Raw genomic sequence first — 26848 nt, 5'->3', positions numbered from 1 at the left:
AGGAAGTTTTTCCCTGGCCCTATTGCCTACCAAATTGTTATACAGGGTTAAGGCTCTGTAAAGTGTTTTGGGAAAACTTAATTGTATATAACACTATATAAGTAAAATTTAATTCAAAGTCTCACTCTATCCTAAAGAGACCCAATCAGATAGGGTAAACTGAAATGTCAGTTTTCTTCTTACAGTGCAGTGTAATCATTACCAAATACATTTACAGCCATTTACCTGCATGTACAAAATTAACAAAAATTAACACTTAAAGGAACCGTATGTAAGATTGTGGCCAAAACAGGTACTGCAATCACTTTCAAATTACTGTAGAGTGGTGTATCCCCTCCCCCTGACTCAAGCAGAGCTGGCAACCCCGATGCTGAAACACTACTGCCTTCGTGATTGGTAGATAGGTGGAGGGTGGGACTTCAGGCCAAAACACAACATGACAACATCAACATCAGTTGAGGGCTGCAACTTCACTTTTTAAATGACAATATCCTGGCCGGACTACTGTTGTCAGTGATATAAGTATTTGAAATGAACATGATTTCTTAATGTCTAGTGACATATCAGGGCCATTTTATGATTAATTGAAATACATTTCTTACATACAGCTCCTTTAAACTCTGGAATGCGGTTTATGTAACATGTATTCTAAAAAAATATTATTATTATTGTAGACTGTTTTCAAACTGGCAGTTGCTTATAAAAGGGACAGGCAGTGTTTTATCATGATTGCCTTTCTTATCAAAATTGTTAATAGCACACGTCGACTCTAATGAAAAAAACAACAACTTTATTTAAAAAATGAACATTGAAATTATCAAGACATTTTTTATAAATGACAGCATGCTCTATTACAAGTAGAAACTTTGCCAAAACTGTCAGAGCCACCAGTTTCTGCATGTGCTGCTGGAGTCATGCATATTGTTGTGCTGGCTCCCAGGTGTCATTCCACACTTTGCCACTGTCCAGGAACAAAAGGAAGAATACACACAATAAAAGTTAAAAGAATAACCTCAGCTATGACATGTGAAACATGCCCTCTGTCTTCCTATGTCATACTACACATGCACATAATTATATCTTAAAAACAATGAAAATCTGTGTCTTAACATGATTGATCAAATAACCTCATTCAAAATATGGCGGTTACTACTGTATTGTCAATTTATAAACCTGGTTCCGGTCCATAACACCACTTTATTTCATCTAGGAGGGTTAGGACCTACCATTTTGAGCAAGGGGTCCACATTACTTTGACTTCTTCTTTTCCCTGAAACCCAAGACATAGACAGAAGTTGCAGTTAGTTAAAAAAGCAGCAAGAGTTGCATTTAGAGCTTTTGTAAGACGATTCATGAAAAAGCATTTGTCTACTATGTCACTCTGTTATAAAGTTAATCCTTTTCCAAAATACTATCAAAGTATGCATTACAATATACAGCCAGGTTTTAGAGTATATTGTGACACTTTATTACATGGCTTGGTTGAATTCCAATGTAGAATGCGGTCTGTTATTTCTTGATATCAGACCGCTGCTAAGTATAACACACCATTGCCATGAAAAACAGAGTCAAAAATCAATATATCAAAATCAATTTTTTGTGTTAAATTATTGATTTATTTGGTAGGTAGCCATGTAATAAGCAGGATAATGTAGAGCGAGGCGGTTGTTATAGCGAATTCAACCCCTTCAGGCTGATTCAAGACAGGGTTGTATTCACTATAACAACAGCCTCGCCATACATTATCCCTTATAAATCTGTGTCCATTTTGTGGAGAATCACCTTTCTCTCTATATCTCCATAGTCCATTAATCCCACACATTCCACACATTAATCCCACACATAGCTGCATTCACAAACTAAGATGTCCGGACATTAACAGGGTAAACACAACCCTGTGAATCATTCGGTTCAGACTTATCATCCTGCCGGCTCCCTGGTACAAATCATGTGTAATGTCTAATTAAGGCCATGTGCACATAAGATTCATAGTGAGCAGGGGCTAATGACATTGCACGTTTAGCCACTTTATAGTCTTTTCTACTCACATAAAAGATTTTAAACATTAATATACCAGCAAATATAGTGGAATAATGTTACGCAATAACTCCTCAATAACTGAGCAGAGGTTAATGTCACACTCCTTCTGTGTTTGTTGAAACCTGAGCTTCTCTAATGTGTGTTTTGTTGGCCAGTTTGGCCAAACATGCAAGTACAGACATTTTATATTTCTAAACATCAGTATTTAACATTCTATGAGACTCAAAAATCAATTATCTTTCACCAGCTTTCTACTTATTGCAGCTTTAAGGATGTGCCACTCCTTGCCTAAACAAAGCGGTAGTTCCAGCAGATGAGAATACATCTCACATAGACAATTTCCTGTTGTGTGCTACATTTATGAAAGCTGTGTCCAAAATCACCCCTCATTCACCACTCCCTATCTAGAGAGCTGTATGGACAGGGCTATATAGTGACCTCACCAGCAAAACGAAAGCACTTTCGGACATTACTCCGATCATTATCTTGGCGCCGGTAATGACCTCATTGCTGTTCGATAATCAGTTGGTGGAATGTTTTTTCTATCAGCACAATGCATGCTGGTATATACGGCATCGGTTGTACACTACTTTTCCAAATGCATTTTGGGATACTTTGAGTGGACTATATAGGGTATACCGTATTTTCCGCACTATAAGGCGCACCGGATTATAAGGCGCACCTTCAATGAATGGCCTATTTTAGAACTATTTTCATATATAGGGCGCACCGGATTATAAGGCGCATAGAATAGAAGATACTGCAGTCAAACGTTTGACTGGGTTTGCCTTATGCAGTGGTCAACAAACCTTTTCAAGCCTAAGATCACATCCAAAGTCCAAATGTAAACCAAGATCTACCACTTGCAAAAAAATATGAAAAAACAAGTGCAAAAAAAAACGTGCGGCAAAAATTACGTCATTGTAACAGCGCGCGCGCCTCCGCATCCGAAGATGCACGACTTTAAGCCGAATCTGCCCGAGCAGACGGATATTAGTACATCTCATCACACCAGCACCCAGTTTGCGCGTCTAAATCAGTTGTGTGGTCTGGTGTTCAGTCCAAAACAAAACAGTTGCGTCAAATATAAATGCCTCGTCTGTTTGGGGAGGTGCGCGCGCAGTCAGCTGAGGCTCGCGCTCCGGTGCCAGGCGAAAGTATAAACAAGGTTTAAGTCAGCGGTTGTTTTACAGACATTAATATAAGGCGCCAGATCCATATATAAGGCGCTCCGGATTATAAGGCGCACTGTCGTTTTTTGAAAAAATTAAAGGCTTTTAAGTGCGCCTTATAGTGCGGAAAATACGGTAATAATCCTTATACATTCGAACAGCCCTACAAAATGGCAAGCTGACTATATAGTCAACTATGTAGTGAGTAGTGGGTGATTTCGGACTCAGGTCCTGGACTGGATTCTCCGGACATTGAGATCGTAAAAATGGCTCATGTTAGCGAGTGGGACAAGGGCCAAAAAAAAAAAAAACAGAGTACAATCCAGATACATTTCTCACAAAGATGGTTTCTGTCATTTTAGGTAGTTGTCATCACGCTTATGTTCAAATGTTCATTTCATCTGATAAGTTTGGTATAAATCAGTCAGCTATATAAAGAGCGAATTTTTTGGATAGGTATATTGGCATGATATTGATACTACGGCTGCACTCCTAATCTGCACAGACTCGGGTTCAAAATAATATCAGTGGCAGTATTCTGGATGTTTTGGCTTCATTCATGTACAGTGGCGTGGAAGTGGAGACAAAATGTCTCCTGCCATGGCTTTTGCTGACACAAAGGCAAAAGACCAAGAGAAACAAAGGGAAAATTACTCACATTTATAACTCTTCTGTCCACAATGCCTTGGTATGGGAAGATTTTCTGGGCACGATGTTTTCTGCATTCTGAAAAATGACAAATGAAAAATTATATTTGGTTTGTAGTAGACTGCGTTAGATTTGGGCCAGTGTTCCTACAGAGATATCAAAAGTTTAGCAAGATATACATGGTACAAGGTAGATTTATTTGTAACATTACAACAGGTTGGCAGGCAGGCAGTTTGTAACTCCCTTCTGCAACATAGCAGTCAATATACAGTACAATAATACAAAAGCACTAATTAAAATGTTAAACAGAACTATAGTTAATTGTGCAGTGCTGAATATGAATTTAAGATTAATGTTTTTTTTTTTTAATCGATCAATCAGTGAATTTTGGTCAACACCAAAACTGGGCATTACGGGGAAACTTTTGTTAATTTCAACCTGGGCTCTATTTAAACTGTAATTAAAACATATTTAAGCATGATTGATGTTGTCATCAACGGAAACTTTTTCCCCCCAAACTAACTTAGCCTGGATGCCAACCGAACTTTGACGGTGGGGAAGTTCGGTCTGGACTTTATCCGTTGAGAAGCAGGTATGCCTGAACTGGTTGAATTCGTTTACAACAAAGAATTGCTGCCGCTGGAGAACTCAGATGTGTAGATTCTGCCATCGCGTCTGTTATAGAAGATGTAGACAGCGCATTCATTTTAAAAGAGGAACAGAGAACCACGCATTTGTCGATCGGAAAGATGTTTTTGCTGTCCTTCCTACGGGATTCAGCAAACGTTTAATTTATCAGCTGGTCCTGATGGTCGCTAAGAAGATGGTGTGCAATGAAAACCCTATGGTCATTGTTGTTTCTCCTTTGGTCGCACTCATGGAGGACCAAATGAAAGAAGCAACCAAAATGGGCATCAACTCGAGGTGGAAATAATCAGCGGGCGTTGCCAGTCATTTACTCCGTTGCTCTGATTGGTTGTAGGTCTATCCAATTGAGTGCAGAGCATTTCCTGGTTCGGTTAAAACACAACCCATAATCACAGCCCAATGGAGCAGTATCAGACTCACTTTCTGACTAGAATATGAGTATGACAACATCAGGCTACTAGATGTTAGGGTTCCTCCACCAAATCCCACTTTGACCACTCACAACATGTCACAACTCAGGGTACCCCGTTACATTTGCACAGTCTTTTGATTACTAACCTTTTATTTGACGTTTTGGGGGTTTTGTGGCACCTTCTCCTGGGAGGCCAGAAGTAGGCTGCAAGAAGGACGAAGAGGGAGCAGGAGGATGAGAGGAGGCAGGAAAGGGAGCAGGGGGATGAGAGGAGGCAGGAAAGGGAGCAGGAGGATGAGAGGAGGCAGGAAAGGGAGCAGGGGGATGAGAGGAGGCAGGAAAGGGAGCAGGGGGATGAGAGGAGGCAGGAAAGGGAGCAGGGGGATGAGAGGAGGCAGAAAGGGGAACAGGGGGATGAGAGGAGGCAGGAAAGGGAGCAGGGGGATGAGAGGAGGCAGGAAAGGGAGCAGGGGGATGAGAGGAGGCAGGAAAGGGAGCAGGGGGATGAGAGGAGGCAGGAAAGGGAGCAGGGGGATGAGAGGAGGCAGGAAAGGGAGCAGGGGGATGAGAGGAGGCAGAAAGGGGAGCAGGGGGATGAGAGGAGGCAGGAAAGGGAGCAGGGGGATGAGAGGAGGCAGAAAGGGGAGCAGGGGGATGAGAGGAGGCAGGAAAGGGAGCAGGGGGATGAGAGGAGGCAGAAAGGGGAACAGGGGGATGAGAGGAGGCAGAAAGGGGAGCAGGAGGATGAGAGGAGGCAGGAAAGGGAGCAGGGGGATGAGAGGAGGCAGAAAGGGGAACAGGGGGATGAGAGGAGGCAGGAAAGGGAGCAGGGGGATGAGAGGAGGCAGGAAAGGGAGCAGGGGGATGAGAGGAGGCAGGAAAGGGAGCAGGAGGATGAGAGGAGGCAGAAAGGGGAACAGGGGGATGAGAGGAGGCAGGAAAGGGAGCAGGGGGATGAGAGGAGGCAGGAAAGGGAGCAGGAGGATGAGAGGAGGCAGAAAGGGGAGCAGGGGGATGAGAGGAGGCAGAAAGGGGAGCAAGAGGATGAGAGGAGGCAGAAAGGGGAGCAGGAGGATGAGAGGAGGCAGAAAGGGGAGCAGGAGGATGAGAGGAGGCAGAAAGGGGAGCAGGAGGATGAGAGGAGGCAGAAAGGGGAGCAGGAGGAGAAGGTGACACAGGCACAAGATGAAGCACATATTCTTCAGTCACTGGAGCTACTCCAGCTGCTGAGTCCTCCTGCACTGGTGGAACTGGTTCCACTGGGCTGCTGCTGGGCTGCTGTCCCCCTGAAGCTGGTTGATGAGCACATAAATCTGCAAATTTTGAATATTAAATGCAAGTAAAACTGGGTGAAATATAAATATACACATTATACATATTAAATAAGATGTTTTTTGCAGCTTACATAGCAGCACATTTTATGTTAAATAGGTTGTCGAACAATGACTAGTTGTAAATATTGTAATACACAGTTTTGTCATTATTTAGGTTTTTCCCCACTGTGAACGTAATTAGACAAACATAACACAGAGTGTTTTAAGTGTCTTTGTGTCCTGGCCCCCTTTACCCTAATTGCATTTTCCAGACATAACACTGTGATTTAGATTTCTTAATATTATTCCCATTTTTAAAACACCATGTAAATGTAGTTGCTGGCACTTAAAACAGTTTGAGCTAGATAATCCACTATGAAGATTATGTCAGCTTATTGTTTTTTATTGCACAGTCAATGCAAAGCCCCTCTTTATAATCAAATCAGACAATTTCCCCCCGGCGATCAATATACCTCAATTAATATTTCAGTTGCTGGACAATACAAAAGGTGAAGCAGGGATAAATTATATTTATGCTAGTCAATATTAGTTTTCACATTTGACACGTATAAGGGTTTGAGCATACACCTTTATGACGTACATCCTCTAATGACATTAGTAAACTTTGTTTATTTTACAAAGACTGATACATCTACCAAGTAGTCTGGTTATGAATTTTGTTCATTGGTGTTTTGCAAACTACCACAGCGTGGATGTTAAACATAAAGGAAACTGAAGACAGTGTTTGACCAAGATTATCCCCAAAACATAAACCGGTATGCCCTTATAAGTTTCTTGGCTCCTCCTCTATTGAGCGACTTTGTAAACACAGCACCACAAACCTAAACCTTCTGGCACATTACACATTTATGTATTATAAGTGTGCATTGCTCAATAAACCTGAAATGAAATGAAAGTGGAGACTCAATTGTTTTAAAACTCATTTAGGCTTTCTTCTATTGAGATCTAAAAGGGTAAAATACATGAGCCTGTTGAGGCCATAGCCCCTAAAGCAGTGGTTGGTAATAAGCGGCAGGATTACTTCGATACATTTTTTATTAATTTTTTTTTATTATAAAGGCGGGTGCTGAAACAGTCATGAAAGCAAAAGTTACTTAAAGGGATACTTCACTTTAAAATGAAAATTCTGTCATCATTTACTCACCCTCAAGTTGTTTCAAACCTGTATGACTTTCTTTCTTCTGCTGAACAGAAAGGAAGATATTTTGAAAAATGTCAGTAACCAAACGGTTAACTGGAGCCATTGACTTCCATAGTAAGAAAAAATATATACTATGGAAGTCAATGGCTCCAGTTAACTATTTGGCTGCCAACATTCTTCAAAATATCTTCCTTTGTGTTCAGCAAAGAAATTCATACAGGTTTGAAACAACTTGAGGGTGAGTGTTAGCCTGACTACGTCAGACTTCATACTTCCGCTCAATTTCAGTTCGCTTCTGTAAAACGATCGCGGATATGGAGACACGGGATGCAATTCGGTCTGTTGTGGAGAAAATTCACGCCATTTGCAAACTGAAGCCCGAACAAGAAGAGTGTTTGAACCTATTTCAAACTTAGCATTGTAGTGTTTAACCCACCTCGGTGACACTGCTCTGTGATGGCAAGTCCATGGACTTCCTTGGCTTTTTTATGGTCCTTGGAGTTTTATCTGTCAAGCTCAAACTGGCACCCTTTTGACAGGTCAGTGTCTCCTTTCTTTTCCAGTCCTTAAATATTTCCATGTCATGCTGTAATCTTGCAATTAAGTTGCTGCATTTCCGACAGACTCGAGAAGAACTAAGAGCTGTGTTTAACAGTACTAATCCTAACTTTGACAGTTGGCTACAAATATTTTCTCAATTCTCTCTACTGTCAAATATTAGTTTAGAGGCCCTGATTCTACCATGGATGCATATATTTACTTCACATAATCTTCACAAAAGTCATTCTCAGCCATGTTCACTGGTATTTAGCGCAATAGTTTTGTTTTCGCATCATACAGTGGAAATTTGATGCGGCTGAGACGGCGCATAACATACGTCATAACCAAACGTTATGTGATTGGCTTACGGGTAACCTATGAGTTTCAACTTTAGACAAGCCGCCCCCGTGAGAAAGAAAACGTTTTTCTATTACGCCATTCCAGACTCTCTCTATGAAGCAAAGCGAAGTAGCAGAGTCTGGTATTACCAGGCTAGGTGAGTGTATGATGACATAATTTTCATTTTAAAGTAAACTATCCCTTTAAATAATCACTTCCGCTTAAGTGATTGATTAAGTGGCCATAGGGTGCACAGACGGCAAATGTCAGAATATAAATTATCTATTGGCTTGAAAAAAAGTTGGCCTGATGCCAGACTTATTTGCCGACCCCTGCCCTAAAGGGATTTTTTTAGAATGGACAGGTTGTCTAATATGTGGTTTTGAAGGAGTGCAAGCGATTTCTTTTTACTTTTATGAATAAAGGCATAGGGACAATCAAAGAATGACAGAATCAGGGAGAAGAGGGGATGACAAGCTGCAAAGGGTATTGGCTCAAATCAAACCTGGGCAACTGCGGTAACCTTAGTACATGATGCTCGTGCTCTATCAGGTGAGCTACAGGGGCACTGTTTTTACTAAGGCACTTGAATGATATGAATAGTATATGTCTAAATGTGGCATACGTATAAATACCACTAAATACAGTCTAAATATTCTGTATGGGGAAAATGAAAGTATATAAATTCTTTTATTACATGTGTGTCATGTATTTGTGTCAAATTATTTAATTATTTTGTAGGTAGCCATGTAATAAGCGGGATAATGTATAGTGAGCTGGTTGTTATAGTGAATAACAACCCCTTCAGGCTGATTCAAGATCCCTCCGCTTCGCGTCGGGATCCCGTTCAGCCTGTCGGGGTTGTTATTCACTATAACAACCGGCTCACTATACATTATCCCTTACTTATTACATGGCTTGGCTGAATTCCAATGTAGAATGCGGTCTGTTATTTCTTGATAACAGACCGCTGCGAAGTATAACAGACCGTTGCCATGAAAAACAGAGCGTTGCTATGGACGCGGAACGGACTATTTTCTTTGGCGGAAGCAATACAATCGTTTTTAAATCAATAAACTCCTTTTTAAATAAATAATTTATGTCAAATTATTTATTTATTTTGTAGGTAGCCATGTAATAAGCGGGATAATGTATAGTGAGCCGGTTGTTATAGTGAATAACAACCCCGACAGGCTGAACGGGATCCCGACGCGAAGCGGAGGGATCTTGAATACAAGAATACAATACTTGAATACACTATACATTATCCCTTACTTATTACATGGCTTGGCTGAATTCCAATGTAGAATGCGGTCTGTTATTTCTTGATAACAGACCGCTGCGAAGTATAACAGACCGTTGCCATGAAAAACAGAGCGTTGCTATGGACGCGGAACGGACTATTTTCTTTAGCGGAAACAATACAATCGTTTTTAAATCAATAAACTCCTTTTTGAATAAATCATTTGTGTCAAATTATTTATTTATTTTGTAGGTAGCCATGTAATAAGCGGGATAATGTATAGTGAGCCGGTTGTTATAGTGAATAACAACCCCTTCAGGCTGATTCAAGATCCCTCCGCTTCGCGTCGGGATCCCGTTCAGCCTGTCGGGGTTGTTATTCACTATAACAACCGGCTCACTATACATTATCCCTTACTTAATAAATACAGTATATATTTTCATGTTAAACTAAGGACAACTTACTTCTCAGCAGATGCTCATACAACTGGCTCATCTTGATGATGATATCTTGAGCAGTCCCAGAAGGCTCAAGAAAGTGTATCATGTCACCGATCATCTGGCCATTGCGGTCTTGATGGCCCAGAAAAAGAATAGCCTTGTAGCCAAGTTCATTGAGTTTCAAAACCTGAAAGAACAACAATGAAGACAAATATTTGTATCCTCTGGTTTGACAAATTAGGATGACAGAAGATTATGGACGGTACAGTGTAGACATTGTTAAAGAATCGTGGTTCATTGCAGCCCTGATGGTGGCAAAGAAGTGGGCAGATTCACTTATGTGAAAGCAAAAATGTTTGGATAGATCACAGTTTGCAAATCCTCTGACAGGTCAATGTAGCCTGTATAAGTATGGATGCTTTCAGCTTTAGAAGTCTGTTCTAAAATAGTCTTAAACCCCACCTATATTTGTCTCGCCCTTCTGGCAACCAAAACACAAACCTTCTAACTCTTAAAGGGATGGTTCACCCAAAAATTAAAATTCTGTCAGTAATTACTCACCCTCATTTTGTTCCAACCCCATAAGACCTTCGTTCATCTTCGGAACAAAAATTAAGATATTTTTGATTAAATCTGAGAGCTGTCTTACTCCTCCATAGGCTGCTATGGTGGCCCAAACTTGCTGGCCCAGAAAAGTTATTAAAGAGATCGTTAATATAGTCCAAGTGACTACAGTGGCTCAATCTTAAGTTTATAAAGCGACGAGAATACTTTTTGTGTGCAAAAACAAACAAAAATAACGACTTTATTCCACTATTCATTTCCTTCTCTCTGGGCCTCGTAGTGTTTTTGCGCAGCGCGTCTGTGTTCACGTCACCACGCATCACACACATGACCGGCGTCGGCCAATAGTGAGCCTACGTGGTGACGTGTAACACAGACGCGCTGCGCAAAAACACTACGAGGCCCAGAGAGAAGGAAATGAATAGTGGAATAAAGTCGTTATTTTTGTTTGTTTTTGCACACAAAAAGTATTCTCGTCGCTTGATATACTTAAGATTGAGCCACTGGAGTCACTTGGACTATATTAACGATCTCTTTAATAACTTTTCTGGGCCAGCAAGTTTCGGCCACCTAGAAGCCTATGGAGAAGTGATCAGCTCTCAGATTTCATCAAAAATATCTTAATTTGTGTTCCGAAAATGAACGAAAGTCTCACGCGGTTGGAACAACATGAGGGTGAGTAATTACTGACAGAATTTTCATTTTTGGGTGAACTAACCCTTTAATGATATTAAAAATATTCACAACTGTGATGATTATATAATTATCTGGTAGGCCTACCTTTTGTTAAATCAGGATTATGAAAACTTACCGACAGCTGGGCAGAATTTAAAATTTTACTGAAATTGCGGTTCTTTTTGACTGAAGCAGCCCAGTTGCTGTTCTTGACCTTTTCTTGTTTTTTTCTCAGATTGATTTGGAGACAGCACAGGCAGGCAACGCAGGTCTTTCTGTTAAGCCTGTTAAGAGTCTGGCATGAAGGGCATGGTTTTTTTTTGGGATTTGTCATTTCTGCAAATGAAAATTAACCATGTCAGGATTATCAATATCATATTAAAATGATGCATTACTTGTTAACAACAGCAAGCAAGCAACACTAAGTGACTGCATCTGCATCTGCAGCTGATGTTTGTCAGTAAGAGTAGACTTAAATGCAAAGAAGATAAAGTTTGAACAGTCAATAATAACCTTATATAAACACGTTTAAATAGACTGAGAAGCCTGATCATCATTCATTTGTAATTCATCTGTGGCAGGAATTGGAAATATCATACTTAAGCCACCCTGCTCCCTAGAGAAAATATAGTATCTGAGCTAATGTTAAGTCTTTTAACAACCGCATTTGTGTTATTACACTCATGCAATATTTTGAAATTTTCTACTTAGTGCAACAAATATCAAACACCTCCCACTTTTTTGTCAGTAAACCATTTACTCTCTTGCTCTTCCAGCACTTAACCAACTGCTAAAATCTCAACATATTAGGAAATCTACTTTTAATGCTAATTACACATCACAGTGCTGGAATGGACTGCAATAGACAAAGGCAGAAGGAAATCTTCAGAGGCTAATATCAAATTCAATTCACTGTAGAAAATTAAGGTATAGCACCACATGATAGTGGGACAGGAGAAAGTAAATAACCAACAGGCTAACAGGCATGTGAGTTAGCAGCTACGCCATCAATGCAAGGTGTAAATGTACCCTACATGAAATATTAGCCCTGGTATCCTCTATTACATCCAATTAGTCCTGGCTTTTGAAAGTTATGTATTTAGTGTAAATCTTAATATACCTTTAAGGGAACATGATCTTTTGAAAATAGTTAGCTATAGTTTTAATTGGCTTAAACTACTTTGAAAACGAGTCAAAGTATTTTTTTCACTATTTGAAAAAGGTTTGCGAGATTTTAACAAATCAAACCAGACACGTTGTCTTTCTAAAACAGCTGTATAATATCACCTTCAGAACTTAAATAATAGCCAAAGTGTGACTTACCTGCGTCACAAAATGCTCACGAACTAGAAAAAACTCCCATCAAACTCAGACCCCGTCAGTGTCTCCATGGCAACGGATTATGGGTAGTTCTCTTCTGACAAATATTTTATCGAGATTAATTGATCATTAATGGTGAAATGGTAAGGTTTGAGGCTAATAGTAGGTTGAATATAAATATTAATAATAAATTAGCCTAATCTTTAAACCAATCAATATTCATGACACGGTTGTAAAGTAAAATAATAATAATGACCATAACATTTTCATATTGTAGAATTATCAATCACATTTTTGTGTTTAAATATATCAAAATAAAATGATATGTGTATATAATATATAATATATAATATGTGTATATATAAAAATTTGAATTGATTGGGTGAATCCACTGACTCCGTCAGTGTCTCCATGATAATGGATTATGGGTATTCTCTCTGCCATATATTTTATCGAGATTAATTGATTATTAATGGTGAAATTGTCAAAACAATGAATATATGTATATATTAAAATAAAATAAAAAACATTTGAATTGACAGTGAGGACACTTCCGGGGTGTTATCAACACTCAGTTCGCCGTGCCCTGGGCGTTCAATAGTACCGCGGATGGGTTTACATTGGAGTTAGTAGAAAGCTCTGTGCGTCTCTTTTGACGCTCATGGGTGCCATGTGCGTTGAAATTGTACGCTGACGGACGTGTCAAAAGCGTAAGTATATTACGCCCCGGGAATGAGAACGGGTTGAAAAATGATGTATTACTGCACAAGCATTCGCTGAAAACCACTGACTACAGTGACTAAAAAACAATATTTTACTGCTGCTGTTATTAACTGCCTTTATATTTAGTTCTTCACTTTGTAAACACCATTTAATTTAACCTATTTCTGCGGTAGCGCTATTTTTAATCCATCACTTATGTTGCGAGCGAACTGATTGCGCAACCTGATGCTCGATACAAAATAGATCTAGTGTGACTGTCCCGAAGTTAGTAAACAAAGCTGTTTACACAGTAGCATTGAATTAAACTAGACTATACCATTTTCACATCTTCATATAATGAGAATATACAGTTTTTGCTTGCCGTGCTGTTGTTTCTCTCCGATTACTCTCTGCCATTTCGCGTGACTGCGTTGTCATGAAAGTGACGTCATCAGTAACGCTCCCCGTGACGTGAGCAGACCAACTAATCGACAATGACATTCGTTGACAACGATTTTCATAATTGATTATTATCGATTTTATCGATTAGTTGTTGCAGCCCTAATATTTTGTTACCTATATTTTGCTATAAGGCTTTGTTTTTAAAATAGGGACATTAGTTTGGCTGTAATGCTCAGTCACATGCAAAATAGTAAAACCAACATGAAAAAGAATCATGATAAAATCGTGATTTTTTTTCTGAAAAACAAAACAAAAATTGTGATATTATTGCCATATCGCCCACCCCAGGTGTAAAAAAGTGCCTAGATGTGCTTAGATGCTAAAAATGTGTTATTATTGATCATTATATCACACTACAATTAAACATAATGAAACATTCATTTGAATTGAAATTGTTTTATTAGCTTAGCTAATATTATTTATTAGCTTTTTCTAGAGATTGCAGTCATGCATGACATGGTGAAAAATGACTTGAAATAATACTGAAAATAGGTTAAGATGAATGTTAAAGGTGTGCCCCCTAAAAGCACAAGTGGCCCCTGCCTGCCCCCCCCCCCCCCCAGTTAGCCCCCCCCCCCCAGTTACCCCCCCCCACCCCCGTCGGAGAAGTCTCACTCCGAGCTAAACTGAAAAGTTGGCAACCCTGCAAAACTTGATTTTACACTGGCTGTGCAGAAAGTGTCTGAAGGTGAGCTTAAATGATTGCAGGCTAAAGATTACAGTGAATTAGAAATTAGTTAATTTTGTTGAAACACATGACTACACAGGCTAGCCTACATTATGTATGAATATAATATAGGCCTACTCGTTGCTTTGTTTGAAACTTGCTCATGAAACTTGCATTGTTAAGCAAGTTTCATGTTTACAGCTTGATACATGTAATTTAACTTCTCTTAAGTTAAGCTTTTTTGTTATTCAGATATGTAGCAGAGGAATTCTGTTTAACTGAAGGTTACATTTGTTGCTAAAATGTTTAAGTATAGTATGTTTTAATGAAGCTAAAATGCTTTAAAAGGATAAACTATTCCATGTTTGACTCATATTTAATTATTAAAAGAGTTTAATTTCTATTGTCTATCCGGTCAAGGTTTATAGGAATTTTAAGAAGTAATTTGTTTAATTACTTGTTGAGTAATTAAATTACTTTTCAGAGTAATTAGAAAGGTATTTTAAATACAATATTGATGATGTAATTAGTAATTAATTAGGCTACTTTTTTTAAGTAACTTACCCAAAACTGTTTTTTGTGGGCTAATGATTTAAAATAAAATAAAAATGTGATCCGAGCTACTCTGAAAACACTGGATCTTGAGCTGATGTGAGCAAAGTCTGCACTTCATACATGTTTAATTTAATTGTAGCATTTTGCAATTTGATAAGGACACTATAACATATTGCGCTTTCCATGGAGATAAATGTTTATGACTTTGCAAGTCATAACCAAGGGGGTAATCTTTCAGCCGGAAACTGAAGCTTCCCCGGGGCTGCCATTGATTAGCAGACCATCACCTACTGTTAGCATTCCATTGACTCCCATTCATTTTGGCGTCACTTTGACAGTGAATAACTTTACATCTGAGGCGTTTAAAGACTCCATTTGTACATTATTTATTTCTAAAGAAACACAAAACTGTATAGCCTAAAGGGCTTCATTACCTTGTATCTTACGTTATGGCCCCGTAGAAGCAGTTTTTGTAAAAATAGGCTAACGATTGCGTCATAACCACACGACTCTCTGTCGCACAGTAGAGAAATTACCATATGGACAGGAGGAGAAGCTCGCGCGCAATCGGGGTTTGAGTCTGCGCAGTACGGTCAGCCATCAGGAAGTGAGTGCTTCTAATTGACTTCACTTTTCTCCGTTGAATCCAATGGGGTCGCTGTGTCCATTTCTCTTACAGCCTATGGTCATAACCATAGATATAACCATAGACATAACCAATATATAGGCTATATATAACGATATAGGCTAGGCTAGTTAGGCTACATAACACGACCAAGGAAGCTGTTTTGCTGAATATTCACGAAGTAGCCCATTTAATTATCATAAATGTTTATTATCATAAACAAGTAGCCTATAAAGTTACTTACATTTTAGACACATTATTGACTGTTTTAGTTATATTTCACCGATGAAAATAGTTCCAAAGGAAAACAACAATCAGCGCGGTATTTTGTTACTGAATGATTATGATTCAGCGTTTTGAACGAATGACTCAGTTATTAAGACGGCCACTTGCCGGCGGTTTAGTTTCATGTTTAAAAGTAGGCTATTATTGATTTTTTTCAATGATGGATGATGGATGGCAGAGATTAACATAAATAAATACATAAGATTCAATAAAAATAAACATGAATAAGACTTTATTTTTATCGATTGCAAAAAATTAACTAGATTAATCACACTACATTTGTTTTCTGATTAATCACAATGAATCGCCATTAAAAAACCTAATGTTTTTAATATATTTTATAATGTAATAATTTCACAGTTAATCTCCAAATTAATGTAGAAACAACATAAAGACAGGATTTTAAATATTTATCTAAAAGGTAGGAAATATACAGAAATTGAATGAAGTCATCAAACAGTTTGCACTGCATACATTTTAAATTAGATTAATCCTTATTAAATTTACAAAAGTTCTTTAGTCAAGAGCAGTGAGTGATTTTCTCTGTTACGTTTGTTTTTTGATTAACTTTATTAACAGAAAGCTTTATTGGCTGCTGTCCCTTTAAAACCTGCAGCTGCTGACAGAGACGCGGATATCACACGCGCCTCATTCTCTCACAACTCCTTACCTTCATTTAAGACTTTATTTAACTCATTTGCTCAGTCTGCTCTTATGAGGATACTCGTCAAAACGGACATTTTGGCATAGGCCTAATTGTGTGTTAGTGTTCGGTCAACTTCAAGCCAAAAGAGAACTCTATGGCACTAAATTTGTTTTGACTTGAATGGTTTTAAAGCATTTGCAAGAATAAGAGCGCATCATATAATGTAACGCCAGCCAAAGGATGGCAGAAAAAAAACGAATGCTGCGTTAATTGCGTTAAATATTTACCACTGAGTCTTTTCCCATTTCTACCAGTGACGCTTATTCAACTTCCCGCGTCTACCTGCGTAGATATCGACGGCGCAACTGGGTTGTAGGTTGCCAGGTTGAGCTCCCAAATGGGTTGAAATTTGTATGATGTGTTGATTGCGTGAGTAGGATGGGTTTCATACAAGATCTGGCAACTGGACAACCTTGGAATAATATATTGATGTGATTATTCATATAACGACGTTTGGGCCTTACAAATTACGGGAGTTTCACGGGAGAAATAACAAAATGGGAGAGGGGCGGGAGATGGGTGTGAAATACAGGAGACTCCCGGGGAAAACGGGAGTGTTGACAGCAGGTATGGTGCGAAGCACACCTGTCAAAATTTGGGTACCAAAATACAGGAGACCTGGGTCATCTATACATGACATTACACACCCCATCGCCAAATCATAGAAAAATTCAGTTAAGACCGTTGTATTCATCTTAACAATACACAATAAATCAATATACAGAAAAACAGATTTCTAAAATAAGGGATAGGCCACAAATCTGTGAGTAAAGTTTGCAAAACTGAACAGGTGATGTTGTGTAATATTCAGTTACTGTAAGAAACTGTTCCAGCGGGTGGAGTTAACTGGTACTGAATATTACTACACATCACGTGTATACTCCTTAATATTACACATCACATGTGTATACTCCTTAATAAAACACATCACATGTGTATGCTCCTTAACTGGAACAGGTTTTCACAGGAACTGAATAGTACATCCAAATATTATTGTTGTGTAATCAGCATATTGTCAGTGTGTGATCTGTTTAAACATATTATTCAGACTTCAGAATTAATCACATTACAATAGCCAATTGTACACTGCATAGGCTATATTTAAAAATGTTACAAATCGCGGCTTTTAACACAGTCATGCATTTTAACACTTTGAGAAAGAAATGCTCAAATAATCAAGTGAATTTCATTACATGGCCTGCAGGGCTTTGGGGTTTAATGCTACGGGTTCAGAAAACCCATCAAAATGTTTATTTAAGCTTGAATATATGTCTCATGGCATATGCAAGGCCTTTTAAACAAGGCTCTTGTTATGAGGGCTCCCTTGAAACTTCTGTTACTGTTGGGCTATGTGAATGAAGACCCCAAAACCTCTTATATATATTCTCTCTCTCTCTCTCTCTCTCTCTCTCTCTCTCTCTCTCTCTCTCTCTCTCTCTCTCTCTCTCTCTCTCTCTCTCTATATATATATATATATATATATATATATATATATATATATATATATATATATATATATATACATAAATCTGCATATTTATAATTATATATATGTAAAAGCTGATAGAACACTGATGAGAATATTGCTTCAGAATATATTTATACCCCAAAAAAATCATCCCGGAATAAAAAAACGTATTTTTTACATTTGATTATTCAATATCTGTACGTGAATACTGTGAGACCTACCTGAAAATCTTAAAGCTGTGTTTATTTAATTGGTTTCATTTAATCTGTTTCATCTGTTCTATTTCATTTGATGGGTTGGGGGGATTATGGGGTGATGGATGACAGAGGCAGACTAAATACACATGAATTGCACAGATATTAACATAACTAAATGTTTCTTTTTTATTTATTTTTATCGATTTCAAAAAGTGAATTGGATTAATCACATTTGTTTTCTGTGATTAATCACGATGAATCGCCATTAAAAACCTAATGTTTTTAATATATTTTATAATGTAATAATTTCACAATTAATCTTCAAATTAATGTAGAAACAACGTAAAGACAGTATTTTAAATATTTGTCTAAAAGGTAGGAAATATAGAAATTGAATAAAGTCATCAGTTTGCACTGCATAAAGTTTAAATTATATATAGATTAATCCTTATTAAATTTCACATGTCAGCCAAGAGCAAAGAAATAAACCACAACTGGACCTTATCTGAGCCACAAAATCTGTGTATATTAAATATGAAGTCATCTCAGCCTTAATAAGCCTGTTAACAAAAAGAATCACTGAAGGAAAAAAGACGAGCAGAAACACAAGAACTAAAACTGACTTCAGACACAGTCTAAGATGAAATCAACTGAAGAGAAAAGAAGACATTAAATCTCTGAAGATCTCAGCAGAGGAGGATTAAACAACTCCACAAACAGCATTACCAGCTTCACTTATTACTAACCAGACTGACTTTATTACTGCCACACGTCGTCTACAGAAGTTCTTGAGAATTAACAGAGGTTTAACTCTAATGTGTTTCATTTGAAGTCACCATAACAGTGATAAGTGTTTCCATTAGTTGGGCTCTTTACTCTTATTTCATCATTTGTCTTTTTTGCCCGCTGTGACAGTGTGTTTGTCAAACACGTTTGCAGCAGCAAAGAAAGCTAAAGTGAAATGAGATCAGGTGATGATGGTTACCTGTTGATGGTTTTAGAATCATAACGAAATAGACTGATTCACTGATGTCTTTTGTATAACATTTGTGTTGTACCATTAATATATTCACATCACAAACCCTGTGTTACTGCAGCATGAGATCCAGCAATATTATAACAATCAGTTAGAAGACTTTAACAAACATAAACACAAAAATTGTACCTACAGTGACACACACAGTTATCAACAATCAGCGTATGAATCTCAACAATGGTATTACTTAGGATCTTAAACTCTGGACAAGACTAAGTCTAGGACTATTTAAAACCATGACAGATAAATCAGATTTCTGTTAATCTGAAGACAAGGCTTTATCTCTCTCCAAAAAACCGCCCCATAATGTCTTTTCATCAGTAAATCTAGGAAAGACTCATTGAGCTCATCCTGAAACTGTACATTGAGCTCTTTCTGCCAGTAGGAGGCAGTGTCACATTGAGCTTGTGCATTGAGAGATTAGAGATGGATTGAACCAAACGCTGTAAATGAAGTTGTGTTGGACAGAATAGAACAATGATTGTATCTTAAACTGATTTAGATTGATTGAACTTGACCTATTAAAAAGCCTCAAAATAGTATCTATGTGTTCCTGGATTTCATAACACTGATAAACGTGTTTAGTGATAGTAAGGCAATTGCACCATTTCTTTCAATGTTGGGTGGTTTTCATTGGGATTTTAAATATTTAATCAAGAAAGAGACACAATGTTCCTTTAACACAATGTTATTAATTTTCAATTTCATGTGTTTTCCCAGAGCATTTGTGCCACCATGTCATAGCGTTATTTACCACAGTTAATGTTACAGAGCTGAACTGATTCAGACACAGAAATGCAATAATACACGATACGGAAACCAAAGAGAAACAATACGAACCATAGAGAAAACATAAACATGATTCATGTTCGTTGCTGCACCACAGGAATTCAAGCTTGTTTTTGATATAGAAAAATATGGAGAAAGTTTGCTGCGAACACAATATCTACAGACTAGCGTTTCTTACTGAAACCTGTAGGAGTCCCTGTGACGCTCTTCAGTCCGCCGGTAAAAGCACTGAAGAAGAGGAAGCCTGGCACGCTGGGACTGAGGTGTGTTATTTTTAACTGTTTGTGTGATTGTTTATTTTCTGTCTGTAGTGTTTTAATGTGCTTTAAATTAACTACTTCTTCGCTATTTATCATAAAAAAAACAAAAAACGAATTAGCCATGATTTTACCACAGTAAATATAGTTTACCCTGGGTATTTGTAATAATAAATAATAGTATAATTGTAGTTGTAGACACACATTTACCGTTTCTTACTACAGCAGCTGTGTGTTTTAACTGTGATATTTGTAATAAAACCAAAGTTAACAGGTTGTTTAATTTTCTAATTTTGATTCTCAATCAAGTTTAAATGCTGGACACTTAAATGATGCTTAGAAACGAGTACAAGTATCACATTATCATGTGAAATTTCTGAAATCTGTGTTTAAATCCAGCAGCTAAATTTAAGTTTTAGATATTGGTAATGTTTTGTAATGATATATTTACAATAGTGAATTTAAACAAACATGCCTAAACATGTTTATTTTATATCTGTAATTAATATCTACCGGTGTATTAATATTCTCAGAAATTGCAATAATTTTCTTATTCTGTGTAGCTCTGTTCTCCTTCATAATCATTAGTCATTTTGAGTTTAAATCGGTGTAAGTTCATTAATTCAATTCACATTTAGTTGTATAGCGCTTTTCACAATCACAATAACATGGTTTCAAAGCAGCTTTACAGAAAATGCATGAGTCCACATTACAACTTAGATTGATATAAATGTGGATAAATGCATCTTGTAATAATGATGATGTGTTTGTCTTCAGATGTTGACCATGAGAGCGCAGATGGATGTGATCTGCTGTAAATCAGTAGGAACTGATCTGTCCATGCTGGATATTGAGGATTTCATCTCTGAAATCTGTCAGCTGAAGAAAGAGGTGGCGTCACTGGAGGCAAAGCTGAGAGAAAGAGGAGACAAACCCAACAGAGAGGTTTGAGCAAAAGATGCAAACAAATAACCAATATAACCACTAGAGATAACTGCTAAATAATGAGGCTAATATCAACAGGTTGTTCTTTATTTGTGTTGATCTATGATGTGTTTGTCAGGATCTGGAGAAGGTTTCAGTGTGTGTGACTGATGGGACAGAAGCTCAGGATTCAGTCTGGAGATCCAGAGACACACAGGACTCAGAGCTCAGCCTCACTTTACTGTGTTATACTGACACTCAGGATCATGGATCCGCTGATCAAACCTCTGACTGTAACGCTAGAGAACAGCAGATGAAGATGTGCTCTGTCAAACTGGAGGACTGCAGGAATCTGATAGAGAAACGAGGAGAAGAAACCACAGCAGAGGAACAACAACAGAGCCATGAGGAGGAGGAGGAGGAGGATGAAGAAATTGAGGATGAGGATAATCGAAATGATGACAATGATGATTTTATTCCTTCAGGTATGTATCTTCCATTTATTATCTATTGTTATGGCATAGTCAGAATTAGGGCTGGGCGATATGGACCAAAAGTCATATCCCGATATATTTAGGTTGAATATCGATATATATCCCGATATTTTTTCCACAAAGAGAGAGCAAATGTTCAGTCAAAGTCAAAGCCAAATATGACATGTCACAAGTAGTTTTATTGAAACCGGCTATTTCAATAAACAGGTACAAAATCAAATGAATAAATAATAAACAGGTTAATACACAATACTAACAAGAACTGTTAATGAAACATGGAAACTGTTCCTGGTGAATAGAATGAAAATCATACCTGATTTACTTTTATTTCATATAATTTACTATGGCAAGCCATTTTAGCTTAAATTGTACCCAGCGTTACTCGTCATAATTGCATTTTTACTAGTAATAATTAAATTTGAGAGCTTTACAATTCAATTATTACTAGTAAAAATTACAATTAGAGAGCTCTCTAATCCAATTATTACTAGTATTACATTTACAGAGCTCTCTAATAGAATTTTTACTAGTAAAAAAAAACAAATTAAAGATATGTATAATTGCAGAGCTCTGTAATTGAATTAAAGAGCTCTTCAATTGCATTCATACTAGTAACAACTGAATTTAGAGAGCTCTCCAATTGGAATTGTTACTAGTAATAATTGAATTGTAGAGCTCTCAAATTTAATTCTTACTAGTAAAAATGCAATTGCGACGAGTAACGCTGGGTACAATTTAAGCTAAAACGGCTTGCCATGATTTACAACATAGTGGCGTTGCATGCTCGTAGTTTGGCAATAGTGAGGTGATACACAGCGCGCGCCGCCGCATTTGCGCATGCAATTGATGAGTGTGCGCTATGAGTACAGTATAACGGCTGACAGGACAAAAAAGTCAGTTTTTCTGAGGTGAAATTTATTTCAGCGTACACTTATGTCACTGCCTGGTAGTTCCTATTGTGCTGGGTTTTCTGAAGTAGTCATGATTCGTCTCTTATAACATAACATGCTCTAAACACATACGCAGAGTGGAAAAGGAGGGGTGGTGGCGGGGTTCGCGGGGGAGCAGTGCAGAGAGCTCCGGGTCAGCAGCTGCTTGGAGCAAGGATCACAGCACAAATTTGAACTATATCGATATTTGCGATATGGTCTAATTCCATGTCACATTTAAAAATATATCGATATATTTTTTATATCGATATATCGCCCAGCTCTAGTCAGAATGTGTGTAAAAATTTAGTTGTGTTCCTAAATCAGCAGGTGCAGACATTAGTTACTGTGAACCGATGTGTTGAAAACACACTCTCGAAGTTATAGAAAAATATAGGCAGATAGTATAGAATTTCATGATGGTAAGTGCATGATTCATTGAATCTATTTGTGTTAATTTAAAGTTAGACATTTTAATACTTTTTTTTTTTCTTTTCAGATGTGAATGGAGGTTCATCTACTGATGAAGAAACAACCTCGACATCAAAAGATCAGCTGAAGGTCAAGAGTTTTTCCTGCGTCACCTGTGGGAAAACATTAAGCTCACAGGGACATTTAGCGAGACATGAGAGAACACACACAGAACAGAAAAGCTTCTCCTGTAAGAGATGCAACATCAGCTTTCCTACCTTAGAAGAGAAGAGACTTCATTCAAAAGAGCACAGCGTGACGGAGTTTCACTGTGAACAGTGCGGGAAGGATTTTTTCACCACTCCATCTAGTATGAGAGCTCATATAAAGACACACAGCGAAAAGACTTTCCACTGCAGTGAGTGCAACAAGTATTTCAGCAACAAACAAGTTCTTTCAAGTCATAAGAGAATCCACACAGGCGAAAAGACTTTCCACTGCAGTGAGTGCAACAAGTATTTCCTCACCAAAGGGAATTTTAAAGTTCATAAGCGAATCCACACGGGTGAAAGGCCGTACAAGTGCCCTCACTGCGATAGAGGATTCATGTGTGGATCCCATTTGAAGAGGCATGTGCGCATTCACACCAAAGAGAGGCCTTACCAGTGCAGGGAATGTGGGAAAACCTTCACAAACTCAAGTTCTCTGAAGTCACACCAGAAAATACATTCTGAGGGGAAACCATATCAGTGTTCACACTGCGGTAAAAGATTCCGTCAAAAATCTAATTTGATTTGCCATGAGAGGACTCACACCGGAGAGAAACCGTACCTGTGCTCCTACTGCGGGAAGAGCTTCTTTAGTCTGGCTCATTTAGGAGTTCATCTGAGAATTCACACTGGAGAAAGACCGTATCACTGTAGCGATTGTGGGAAGAGTTTCAAACAACACACTCAATTAGCTATGCATCAGAGGATTCATACAGGAGAAAGACCGTTCAAGTGTTCTCAGTGTGACAAGACGTTTGCTCGATCGGACGTCCTGAAGACTCATGAGCGAGTTCATACAGGAGAGAAGCCTTACCGCTGCTCCATCTGCGATGAGAGATTCGCTTATTTAGGTAGTTTTCAGACCCACCAGAAGAAACATGCTAAAGAACAAACTGCTCCTGAATCATCATAGTGTCTTTTCATCAGTAAATCTGGATAAAGGACTCATTGAGCTCATCCTGAAACTGTACATTCAGCCAGTAGGAGGCAGAGTCACATTGCGCTTTCATGTGGTTTGAGAGAGTAAAGACAGGCATACACTGCGATTTTCGTCAGATTTTCACAATCAGTTAAATAATTGGAAAAAAGTCACATTTAGTGTAAATGAATGCATTTTATGGAATTTCACACTTTTAAAGAAAGTGTGAAATTATTGTAAAATTATACTGCATTTTTACATTGTATATTTATGTTATATTATTTATATTATGTTACTGTATTAATACTGTCAATGTATTTAATTTGAGTCCACAAATAACCTTACTGGTTATAAATTTAAACTACAAACCCATAACCAAATATAACCACTGGAACATCAACTTAACTTTATTACCTCAATCCAACCATTAGCAATAGCACACATGTATCACATTATCAATGCGTCATCGTCTTTTCATCCTCAACCTAAACACAGACTCTTCAGTATAATGGTGGCCCTCAAAACACGGATAACAGAAACACTTTAAATCCCAACAGATCATTTAACTGCAATGAACTTTCTATACATGCAATGAGATAATGAAATGATTAATCAAGTGATGATTGACCCTTTGTTATCACACCTGCTGTCCACAACCAGAATCCAGAAAGTTTTCTTGACGTTAGAGGAACGTGTTTTAGAAGGTATACTGTTCCTCAAACGTTCTTTCAACTTAATTTTGATAATCAATTCAACACTCCAAAAACATAAAAATGTCCAGTTCCAGGTATAAAGTAACTTAACAAATGTCAAGGCCCAAGGGTCAAGAGCCCAACTAAAGTAAACGCTGATCACCATGATGGTAACGTCAAACGAAACAATCATCAACAGCTTAACTCCTGTTAATTCTCAATAAAAGCTTAAAGTCATTCTGGTTAGTAATAAGTGAAGCTGGTAATGCTGTTTGTGGAGTTGTTTAATCCTCCTCTGCTGAGATTTTCAGAGATTTAATGTCTTCTTTTCTCTTCAGTTGATTTCATCTTAGACTGTGGCTGAAGTCAGATTTAGTTCTTGTGTTTCTGCTCGTCTCTTTTTTTCTGTTCTCTTCTTTCCTTCAGTGATTCTTTTTGTTAACAGGCTTATTAAGGCTGAGATGACATCATATTTAATATACACAGATTTTGTGGCTCAGATAAGGTCCAGTTGTGGTTTATTTCTTTGCTCTTGGCTGACATGTGGCATTGCTATGGCCTGCTTGTGGTCCAGATCTAGCAAACAGGAGCGGTTCGCCCAAGGGGCGTCATTAAACGCTGCATGTGGGCCAGATCATCTTTCCACTCGTGCCAGATGTGGGCCAGATCTGGGCCGACACAGTGTCGCTATGTGGGATGTTGTATTTCCTGAAATATATTAATACTGATTGTTCAATTACTGATCAAATACTGATATCAATTATGTATTTAATGTAGGCTACATGTATTTTTATTTTATTTAATAAATTAACTTTAATTTTATGGAACAGGGTAAAAAAATAATGTTTTTTTTTGTTTGTTTTTTTTGTTACTAATCATATGCATCCCAGTAGATATATCTTACTACATCTCTTATACCGAGTCCTAACCAGACGCGATGCGATACAATTCCAGCAACAAATAATTTGTCCACACTAGACGTGACGCGACTGCGAGATGCGTCAAAATCAATCAAAACCCACAGCCAATCAGAGCAGCGTGTGGCGGAGTCTCGCAACAAGTGCACAGCACCCGCGCCAGTATGTGGAGTGTAACCATAGACAGTAAAAGAAAGAGTGTAACGTGGATCGTGACGTTGAGCGCAAATGCGCAGACCCGGGCGGCGCATGCGCATGTCGTTTTCTGTGTTGTTTAACCTCTTTCGCCATTAAAGGCTTGACTAAACCAGTCTCTAGTGTCAGCGACTCTTTGTATCATATTATACACTGGCGCAGAGTATTACACCATTTAACCATTATTAAAAATACATAGGCTACTGAGTTACTAAAACAATATTTGTCAAAGAAAGAATACACTTGTTTGACTTTGTTCACAGTTTGAACGTTCTTGTTTCAATTTGTTTAATTTCAAGATCTGAGGTGAATTATCCATTGTTGCTGAGAGCTAGTTAGGAAATGGTGTTACATAATATATATATATATATATATATATATATACAGTCATATAACATCAATTATCTTTTTCAACTGATGTCTTCTCAGCTTAGGTACTGCTATTCTTATAGAAATTTAACAATCATAAAAAAAATCAAATATTTGCAATTTAGTAAATTCTTCTTTATGCCGTAGTCAGTATCCAGGGATATGGTCAATTTAATTCAATGGTGGATGTACAACTCTTTCCCCTTTTGACTTTTTGAAGAGTTGATTGAATTCATTTATAGATGTGCTTAATCCATTGATCATTATGATCAAATTCATCAAGAGTTTCATTTTGTAAAAATTGGGTGTTTAGTTTTGTTCATTTTATTCTGCTGATCTTATGCTTTCTGGCTCATGCTAGTAGCCAACCAAACACGTGTTTGTAACCCTTTTATGGTTTACAGCTAGCCTGGGAAAACCCAGACAACTTCCGGCAAATTTAGATTTGACCTCAGTTACTACTG

At 37.8% G+C, this 26848-nt stretch overlaps 1 protein-coding gene and 2 long non-coding RNA genes across 3 annotated transcripts; 1 reads left to right on the top strand and 2 right to left on the bottom strand.

Moving 5' to 3' along the window:
* Positions 1 to 852: 852 nt before the first annotated feature.
* LOC307144705 lies at positions 853 to 5227 on the bottom strand. Its single transcript, XR_013818814.1, has 4 exons — positions 5067 to 5227; positions 3871 to 3938; positions 1227 to 1270; positions 853 to 961 (listed from the first exon to the last, which is right to left on the bottom strand). It is a non-coding gene; the product is annotated as an uncharacterized lncRNA (long non-coding RNA).
* Positions 5228 to 6088: 861 nt separating this feature from the next.
* LOC307144647 lies at positions 6089 to 11530 on the bottom strand. The gene is made up of 3 exons (XR_013818800.1): positions 11333 to 11530; positions 9982 to 10144; positions 6089 to 6233 (listed from the first exon to the last, which is right to left on the bottom strand). It is a non-coding gene; the product is annotated as an uncharacterized lncRNA (long non-coding RNA).
* Positions 11531 to 20136: 8606 nt separating this feature from the next.
* LOC307144766 (uncharacterized protein) lies at positions 20137 to 25409 on the top strand (the record flags this gene model as incomplete). Its single annotated transcript, XM_079847328.1, has 4 exons — positions 20137 to 20271; positions 21043 to 21210; positions 21329 to 21674; positions 23112 to 25409. The coding sequence occupies 4 exons, from the start codon at positions 20137 to 20139 to the stop codon at positions 24203 to 24205; spliced, it is 1743 nt and encodes a 580-aa protein (XP_079703454.1). The 3' UTR covers positions 24206 to 25409.
* Positions 25410 to 26848: the final 1439 nt, after the last annotated feature.

This window comes from Squalius cephalus (genome assembly GCF_949319135.1).
Source record: "Squalius cephalus genome assembly, chromosome: 17".
In the NCBI taxonomy this organism is placed as follows: Eukaryota; Metazoa; Chordata; class Actinopteri; order Cypriniformes; family Leuciscidae; genus Squalius; species Squalius cephalus.
The sequence above is the reverse complement of the archived record's forward strand: the minus strand, read 5'-3'. Positions and strand labels throughout refer to the sequence as shown.